This window comes from Guillardia theta (genome assembly GCF_000315625.1).
Source record: "Guillardia theta CCMP2712 unplaced genomic scaffold GUITHscaffold_58, whole genome shotgun sequence".
In the NCBI taxonomy this organism is placed as follows: domain Eukaryota; class Cryptophyceae; order Pyrenomonadales; family Geminigeraceae; genus Guillardia; species Guillardia theta.
Genome location: NW_005434616.1, coordinates 108,007 through 116,801, shown reverse-complemented (window position 1 = coordinate 116,801; position 8,795 = coordinate 108,007). Strand labels below are relative to the sequence as shown.

General features: G+C 53.6%; 3 protein-coding genes across 3 annotated transcripts; 2 read left to right on the top strand and 1 right to left on the bottom strand.

The window, feature by feature from the left end:
- Nucleotides 1-314: 314 nt before the first annotated feature.
- On the top strand, nucleotides 315-2,259 carry GUITHDRAFT_141839 (hypothetical protein; the record flags this gene model as incomplete). Its single annotated transcript, XM_005828500.1, has 9 exons — nucleotides 315-532; nucleotides 577-706; nucleotides 735-779; nucleotides 951-1,295; nucleotides 1,348-1,708; nucleotides 1,747-1,793; nucleotides 1,840-1,902; nucleotides 1,954-2,001; nucleotides 2,197-2,259. The coding sequence occupies 9 exons, from the start codon at nucleotides 315-317 to the stop codon at nucleotides 2,257-2,259; spliced, it is 1,320 nt and encodes a 439-aa protein (XP_005828557.1).
- A 530-nt stretch (nucleotides 2,260-2,789) lies between these two features.
- Nucleotides 2,790-5,078, bottom strand: GUITHDRAFT_141838 (hypothetical protein; the record flags this gene model as incomplete). Its single annotated transcript, XM_005828499.1, has 15 exons — nucleotides 2,790-2,886; nucleotides 3,016-3,176; nucleotides 3,224-3,294; nucleotides 3,364-3,412; nucleotides 3,460-3,546; nucleotides 3,664-3,727; nucleotides 3,982-4,011; nucleotides 4,072-4,172; nucleotides 4,213-4,282; nucleotides 4,457-4,515; nucleotides 4,567-4,618; nucleotides 4,674-4,749; nucleotides 4,797-4,874; nucleotides 4,921-4,953; nucleotides 5,003-5,078. 15 exons carry the CDS (start codon nucleotides 5,076-5,078, stop codon nucleotides 2,790-2,792), a joined length of 1,104 nt encoding a protein of 367 aa, XP_005828556.1.
- Nucleotides 5,079-5,438: 360 nt separating this feature from the next.
- Nucleotides 5,439-8,195, top strand: GUITHDRAFT_88341 (hypothetical protein; the record flags this gene model as incomplete). Its single annotated transcript, XM_005828498.1, has 12 exons — nucleotides 5,439-5,483; nucleotides 5,973-6,004; nucleotides 6,051-6,122; nucleotides 6,167-6,337; nucleotides 6,392-6,608; nucleotides 6,650-6,708; nucleotides 6,874-7,039; nucleotides 7,359-7,442; nucleotides 7,497-7,568; nucleotides 7,622-7,682; nucleotides 7,780-7,831; nucleotides 7,877-8,195. The coding sequence occupies exons 1-12, from the start codon at nucleotides 5,457-5,459 to the stop codon at nucleotides 8,193-8,195; spliced, it is 1,332 nt and encodes a 443-aa protein (XP_005828555.1). The 5' UTR covers nucleotides 5,439-5,456.
- Between the last annotated feature and the right edge of the window lie 600 nt (nucleotides 8,196-8,795).

The following is an 8,795-nucleotide window of genomic DNA, read 5'->3' as shown; positions in this document are numbered from 1 at the left end:
TGGGGGGGGGGGGGAGAGGGCGGAAGAAGGAATCCTCTATTGCGACTTTGTGAACGATTTCATCGCCCAGTTCATCGCCCTCATCCTCAGAATATGTGCGGGGATGAGGTCACGAGTGGTCGCATCATGTCAGGGAAAGGAGGCGCCTTGGGGGTGAGGATGGGGAGGCGTCGAGAATGAGAGGAGGAGGAGGAGGAGGAGGAGGAGGAGGAGGAGGAGGAGGCAAGAGGAGAAGAATGAGATGAGGGGAGGACGAGCACGGAGGTCGATGGTGAGGAGTCATCAGGAGAGCAGCGGGCAAAGACCGACTTTCAATGTACAATGAAGACATCGAGATGGTCCGAGGAGCGGGTCTTGGTCCCGTCCCGGCCCGTAGCGGCACAGCAAGGTCTCTGCTGTGGATAATTTCTTTAGCTCTATGGTTCCCTCTCCTCGAGTCCTACACTCAGAGAGGACGCATGTCGGAGCCGGCGGCTAGCTTCCCCAACGAACATTTCCGCGTGGCTCTAGTCCTCCGAGGAGGGAAGCAGGGGTGAGAGGTGTCATGCTCTTCTTTTCCTTGACTCGATTGGGCAGGAGAGGCCTTGATGAAGCCACGCTGGCTACTCAAGGGGACCCTTTGATGAGCCTCTTGACTGAATTCCCTGCTCCTGCCTGTCAATTCGAATCGACGGCGCCTGTCATGGTGATCGGCGAGGCCTTGCTGGTGTAGGATGATGACGTTGTGTGCTCAGCTGAAAGTGAGAGCCCCAACGACGAAGGGGAAGACTCCGCCAAAGGTAGACAAACTGGTAGGGAAGTGGGAGAGTCACGAAAGCTCCAGACACTGGTACCAGCAGATCAAGTTCTTGAACGGATTTATGCAGAACCAGACAAGAAATACCCCAGTAGACAGGTGAAAAGAGTCAATGGTTGAAGGTTGTCGTTGTCTGATGATCATTGAATCTCAGCGTGTGAAGAAGAAAGAAAAGAATGAAAAAGCGGAAAGAGGAGTGAAAAATGCAAAAGCGAGGAACAAAGGGCGCAAGGCTGCAGTGAATGATGATCCAGAAGGCTTACCAGGAGAGGAGGAGGAGTTGTCCGAGAAGAATGTAGAGCTACCTTCTTCTGAGAAGCTCCTTGAAAGAAAGTCCGAACTGTCACGGGTCCGCTCATTGTGGAGTCAGACAGGCAGGATGTTCCACTGGGAAGGCGCTGAACAAGGAGAAGAGAAAGAGGAAAACGAACGAGAAAGGCAGGAAGAAACTCCTGAGAGGGAAGAGATCCAATCCTTTGACAAGAAAGCCAAAGAAAAGGTAGAGCTTGTTGATGTCTTCAGCATGAGCAGGGCTGTTGATTGCTGCACAGGACTTGGTAACGATGATGGAGGAAACTTATGGGACGAGAACAGAAGCGGATGGAAAGAGATTCAAATTGAAGACTAGATGGATAGAAGACGGGATTATGCAGATAGAGGAAGAAAGTTCGGAAGAGGGTGAGGATGAACACTGTGATACGAGAGTTGAAGCACCTCTCTTAGCAGATGAGGCGATGAAGAGCTCGACAAAGGAGGAGGAAGCTGAGGAGGAGCTGAGTCAGGAGAGGGATCATTCCAAGATGAAGATGAATCCTCATAGGAGAGCGCATGAGCTGAAGAAGCTGACTAAGAAGAAGGAGGAGGAGGAGCAGGACCGAAGAGTGAAGGAGGGCCGCCAGTCGATGAAAGCAGGTAGAGGGCAGGCACGAGCGTGTCAATTCCATGACAAGGTCCTTGGGCAGTCGCACTCATCAACAAGCTGAGGAAGAGGCATCAGGTTGGTCGATCCGTCTCTCTCCTTCTCTCCTGACCATGGGGCTCAGAGGATGATCTCGAAGCTGGAGTCACGCAGGGATCCGACCAGTGGAAGCTTCCCCTTCGGGCGTGTAAGTCGCGTTGCTGCGATCTCCTACTCCTCGTTCACTTATTTCATTCAGCCGTTGAAACAGCATGCGAAGGACCAGAAGCAGAAGCAGAAGCCACAGGTTCCCTCCTTCCCCTTCTCCTGCTCCTGCTCCTGCTCCTGCTCCTGCTCCTGCTCCTGCTCCTGCTCCTGCTCCTGCTCCTCAGTTTTTGCAAGTTTTGTTCTGTTTTTTCTCCTACCAGCAGAATTAGGGCATTCCTTGCCCCAACACCTTTCCCTTGTATCCTCTCTCCGCTTTTCACTTCTGCCACAGCAGGTCTGGAGGCGGCCAGGACCATCAGTAGTGAACGCTCAACCGAAGCACATCATCTTTGACTGAATCGCTACCCTTGGTTGCTTCTACTTCAATCACCATCTCTTCTCCTCCTATGTTTGAGTGCTGCTACTTCGCGTCTGCATCGTCTCTTCGTATGTCCCCGACGTGATCTCTGCTATCGATCTGCTTCTCCCTATGAAACTTTTCGCGCTGATCCACCTCGGCGTCAAGTCCGACCGCTGCGAGTCCCTGGAGGTCCCTCGCTTTCGACTGACCGTCTCCTCCTCCTGCCCACCCCCTTCCTCTGCCGCCTGCTCCACTGCATCAGCGCGAGCTTCACTGATTCCTCTGCGCTCACCTTGGAAGATTTCGTGTGCATTTCAAGGCCCCGGAGGTCGGGAAAGCTCATCCTCCTCGAAACCATTCTCTCCCTAAGCGATCCCAGCTCTGAGCCAGGAGCAGTAAACCCCCTGCAGCACACGTCAAGGGAAAGAAGGAGATGAAACAAACTTGAGCTCTCACTTCCGTCCTGGCGTCCTCCCATACCGCCATGAAAGATCGTCTTTATCTTCCTCACTCGTCTGCTTGCAACCTCAGACGTGAGATAAAATGCAGAGGGTACCGACTGCATCTGCTGCCAGCTCAGGGTCCACGATCATGGATGATTGTGTCATCGAGGAGACAGTGAAGCTGCAGCCAAGTCAATGCAGGAGACAGAGGAGCCGACTGCAAGAGGAGCATCGGGAAGAGACAAACAAGCAAGGGAGAGGACAGGAGGAAAGGATGACAAAGTTCTATGAAGAAGGAAGGAAATCTCACCGATTGTCGCACTCTGAAAGTTTTCCGGGCCTATCGCTCGAGTGCCAGACTCTCCCATAGACCGCGCACTGTCGGATGTCAATCTCCGAGTTTGAGGCGTCCCAACCAGCGTAGAAAGCTGCATGATTGTTCTCCTTCAGAATGCATCCCCGGACTTTCACCTTCCAGCAGCAACGTCACTTCCCTCTCCCTTCTCACTCATGCCTACCTTTGCATTGTTGTCTACTGCTATGCCGTAGCCATTTCGCTGGAAGACGCAGCTTTCAATGACAGCCTTCCCTGAATCACAGCATTTCAGCGAGTCCAGAGGAGGTGTATGCAGGATCCAGGGCAAGAATGCTTTCTGACCATTTTCAATGAGCCTGATTCCCGGACTTTGATATTCAGTCTCGTCAATCTGATCCAACAGCAGTGAGAAGGAGCAGGAACGCGTCCTCAGTCCACCTGTGAGTTCTGAAGGCAACACCAGCTGCTGTCCATGATCATCACGCAGCATACTGCTCGTCGAGCTCCCCCTCCCATCCCCCCCACCTGAGTAAAGACTCAGCCCATGCAATGCACTCTCCATTCCTTGCTGTCCTCCTGCTCCTGCTCCTCCCTTTCTTCCTTTCTGATTCCCGATTGACAGGTCAGCGTTGGGGTACTTACTCCACATCGTCTGACGGTAACTCTTGATGACTTGGCGCACATCATGGCGTACGCACCAGCGCATCTGCAAGACAATCAGGCGAAGGGGGGAGAAATGATGAAGGTATCAAGCCGAAATGTGCAGAAAGAAATTGAAGTTCGCAGAGCAAGAGAAAGCGAAGATGTGGAGGCAACAACCTTATTTGACAAGTTTCGAACATCCAAGGGTTTCCTCTGACTAGAACGCAGGGCCAGCTCACTCCCTCCGTCTCGTATGCGCACTTGAGGCCTTTGAAGCTTCTTTCCTTTAGTGCTCTCCCTTGCCGCCTCTTCCCTCACCTTCCTCCCGTGTTGATGGAGATGGACCATCTGCCCCACAGACGAGCGTCGTACTCCCCTATCTTCCATGCTGTATCAGCGAGCGCTCACCTCAAGCTTCCAGTGGGAAGTACCACGTGCATCCATCTTATCTTTCCTCGCGTGTCGTGGGGGCCTTGCAATGTAATCTTCGCGTCCCAGTGATGATCTCCCTGAGGCTCAGTCAGGAAGGCAAGGAAGAGCTTGTTGGACCTTGCGAGCATAGATCCTCTGACCGCTCCTCGCCTGCTCGATGGCGTCCTTCATGCTCTCATACTTCCAACTGCGTGAGGATATCAATCAGATTTCTAACTGTGGCACGTCATCATCACAATCACTCCCCAAACATTGAACCACTTTGACACGAATATCATCGTCTTCTTAAAGCATGACAAGCACTGCAAGCAGATCCTCTCGCTCAACACAGATTCGCGTATCATCATAACCAAGTCAATACCTCGGTACCACATGATCATCGTTGAGAGACTCGACAGGATATTCGAAATCTTCCCATGGCTAGAGAGTCAGGAATCAGTTCTTGCGTCTAACACAAGACTGCAGACTTACAGGTGGCTCAGGGGAGCTGTCACTTTGCATCTTCTCTTTGAATCTCCGGTAACTATCAAAGTCCAGCAGTTCAGGAAAAACATTCAATCTTTGGATCATCAAAAAACCTCAAGAACGGCCATGTGACTGCAGATGAAATCTCCGCGATAAGATGCTCAAACAACCAATACAAAGTCCACAAGCCTGATGCTTCATTGAGGGCCCTCACGACAAGGGAACAACGAAGAAACCTCTTGCTAAGGAGGAGAAGACAAGAGGCTCGAGCGAGGTGTAGGCGTGAGCTCCCTTCGAAGGTGGAGATGCAGTCCCTGCGCAGGACATCAACATCCTAGCAATAATGGCGTTAAGTCTTACCCGTGAGGCTGGTTCGACGAAGCTGAGTGTCAGCTGTTGCATTATTGTGAGAACAAGTTGGAGGAATGATCTGGGTTACAACCAGTGTGGATGCCGGCCACATGCAGAGCCCCGTAGATGGCGACGATGAGAGCTGCGCTTCTCAGGTTCTTGACCATGGCGAGGAGAGTGCCGAGGTAACATTCAAAGGAGGCCTCTCACACCGAGCCGAACATCGTCCCAGGATCGGCGGACTGACATGTCTGCGACCAGAAGACTCTCTCACTGCCTGCCTGCCTGCCTGCCTGCCTGCCTGCCTGCCTGCCTGCCTGCCTGCCTGCCTGCCTGCCTGCCTGCCTGCCTGCCTGCCTGCCTGCCTGACTGACTGCCTTCCTTCCTTCCTGACCTCTTTCTTCGTCTTTCTGTTCTCCTTTCTTTCCTTCACTGCCGCTGGCGATCCGCCCCTAGCATTGATCCACCCCTCCCTTTTAAAACCACACTTTGCTACCGACTAGCTCGGAGGGTGGGGTCCCGTGAATATCCGTGCAGGTCATGCAATGCAGCCTTGGCGCTGCGGGAAAGCGGTACGAGAGGAGGAGGAGGAAGACTCAGAGGGCGATGAGAAGGATGAAGAGGATGAAGAAAACGAGGATGATTATGTGATAGAGTGGGGACAGGGGAGCAGAAAAACGCGAAGGAGGTGGAGAAAGGAGAGAGGGAACGAAACGGAAGGAAGAGAACATTTGAACATGAGGACGAGGACAAGGACGAGGAAGACAAGAAGGACCTGGAGAAGACGTGAAAGGATGGTGAGGAAGAAGATGACGAGGAATAGGAAGGCTTGCATGATGATCATGACACAAGCATAGCGGGCAAGGATTCTCACAACCCCGAGGGTGAGGATAAGCCTAAAGGAAGACGGGGATAAGGACACGGGGCCGAAGGAATGTGGGGCCAAGAGCTCGTTGAAGGGCAAGGAAAGGAGTTCTAGGAGGGCAGGGGAGATAGCATGTAAAGAGGAATGAGCGCGTGCCCCTCAGATCATGTGATCGGTGTTGAAATCTTCCTTCCAGCTTGTGATAGCCCTCCTGTCTCTGGCTCGCAGGTACTTGTGGACTGGAACTCACTGCCTCCTATAACGTGAAGAGAAGTCTGGCTACTAGCAGGTCAATCAGCCCCTTCCTCTTCTGTCTCGCCGTCGCTCCTTGCGCCATGTCCTGGAGGTTACTTCTCTCTCTCTTTTTCCCCATCTCAACCTTCTTCCTAGCCTCAACGTAGGTTTTCACCAGCTGCGTTCAGTCGCGCTCAGGCCTGCTAAGGAGGCCATCATCTCGTCCTCCCCGGCCACGCGATCCATGTGGACAGCATGGAAAGCGATGTACCACACGGAGGGGGAAAGGAAGCCTCTGTCACGATCCGCCAGCGGAGCCTCAGATATGTGAGTGAGCGAGACTTGCACGGACAGTGATCAGTGACGGAGATGCTGCTGCAGTCGATCGCCTCTGAGAGCCGAGAAGAAGAGGCGAGCTGCCTCCATGATGCCGCTCAACTGTCAGAAGCAGGAGGCCTCCAGCAAGCCTGCTGGGACAAAGCAAAACAGAGGGATCGAAAGGGAGAGGGCGAAGCGACTGGCGACAGATCTGGGGCTCGATGGCATCTTTCCCGTCCACAAGCCTCAAAACTTCACCTCCTACGATGTTGTCGCCAAGGTTCCCGAAGGAAGAGGTGGACGACCGTGACACTTGTTCAGATCCGATCAATGATTAGCAGGCACCTACGAAGCCTCCAGCCTGAACTTACAAGGAAAGGGTCAGTGCTCTTGTCATATTCATCTTCCTTCTTCATCCTCATGCTCCTCTTCTTTCCCGTCGTCCTCTGTTGCCCTCTTCCTGTCCGCAGACGCCAAAATTCCACTACTCCTAATACCTCCTCCCTTTGCTCTTTGGATCTGCACTTTACGATCGTAACGCTCAGGGCGGAGATCAAAGTCGGGCATGGTGGGACGCTGGACCCCATGGCTACCGGTGTGCTTGTAATCGGTGTAGGAAGTGGCACACGAAAGATGGACTTCTTCACCAAGGGAAGGAAGGCTTATGAAGCGGTGATGCAGAACAAAACAGTTGTTCGCCTGTGCTCCCCTGTCCTTTCTATCTTTCCATCTGCCTATTTATCCTTTCCATTCATCGTCATCGTCATCATCTCTTATCTTTTCCCGTCTTCTCCTCTCTTTCTCTTTCTCTTTTATATTCCCCCGTTGTGTCCACTTTCCCATGCTCAATCTTCGCTCTTACTCCCCTGTTCTTTCCCATAACTTTTTGCAAACAGGTCGGAAGATTCGGTTTCTTCACGGACACGGGCGATGCCGAGGGAACGCAGGTGTGGGGTTGTGAACAAGTTTGATGCGGAGGAAACGAGGGTGGTTGTGAGATTCGGCATGGAAGTGACTTGAACGTTTGAAGATCGGAGAAGTTCACCCCTGGGAAGATTTGACCGATGAGAAGCTGATCAAGGTCCTAGACTCGTACATTGGCGACATCCTGCAGGTCGTCCCCCCCCCCTCCCCCTTCCTCACTCCCATCTCACCTCCTTTACTCCAGCGGCCCCCCATGTACTCTGCCGTCAAGATCCAGGGAGTGCGAGCGTACGAGTTGGCAAGGAAAGGGGTCGAGGTGAGCCGCTGCTTCCGACGCTCTTCCCTCCCCGTCCTGATTTTTCCCTCAAGGTCGAGATGAAGCCAAGGCCAGTCAGGGTCCACAGCATCAAGCTGATGCGTCCATTTGCTGGTACTGGCGCCTTTTCCCCTCCTGCATCCCTTCCTGCCGCTCCTCCTCTTCCATGCAACTTTGCTCCTTTACCTCACTCCTCTGGTGCCAGAGACAGCACCGGATTTCCACATCTATGTGGATTGCGGAGGAGGAACGTACATTCGCAGGTTTCCACGCATCTCTTCCCTTCCCCCCTCTCATGATTTTTCCAGCCTCATCTCCGACATCGCTCTCGACCTTGGCACCGCTGCTCACATGACGAAATTGGTCCGCACGCATCAGGCAAGACGATCCATTCCGTTGTCTCTCCAACCCCCCCCCCCCCCCCCCCCCCCCCCCATCCGCCGCTCGTCCATGTCCTGCCCTCCCCCTTCCCACTCACGTCCCCCGTCCCCCGTATCCCTCCGTACTCCGCTTGACCGTCAGTCTGCGTTCCAGGGAAGGTTTCAGCTGGAGGACTGCTTGACGCTGGACGACATGACGCCGGACAAGATAGTCGCGAGCATCACCAAGTCGAATGAGCTGCTGTAGGGGCAGGAGATTTTACAGGCGTTTTTCACTGCTGAAGGCAGAAGATAGAGATGAGATCTAGAGAATGAGGGGGATGAGACCTAGAGAATGAGGGGGATGAGACCTAGATTCTTCTTCCTCCCTTACGCTTGTTAAACCCAAACCAAGGAGCCAGGTGGACGAGATTCGATGGGGCGAGCCCGGTCCTCGAATGCCTCGTAGAAGTCGAAAGTCCTTCCTTGCAGCGAAGGATCACGATGACGAAGAGGTGCAGGGACGGGCGTGGCTGGGGAAGGAGCAAGAGCAGGGCTAGGGAAGGAGCCAGGGGCAAAGAGACGGGTAGACACAACATCAGGAGAAGGTGCAGGAGCAGGAGAAGGAACTGCAGGACGGGACGGAATCCCGGAAGGAGGACGAGGAGGCGACAAGATAGGGGGAGGCAGAGAAGAATTCCCTGTCTGATTGGTCCTGTCTTGGCTGGAACTGAGCAAGTTCAAACTGCCCCTTGCATCGCGCACGACTGAAGTAAAGTTTGCATGCAGCTGTTGGACATCCGAGGCTCTGTCGTGAAGCTTGGGAGGGATGTTGACTTTTGCTTCCGGCGATTCTTTCCTCACAATC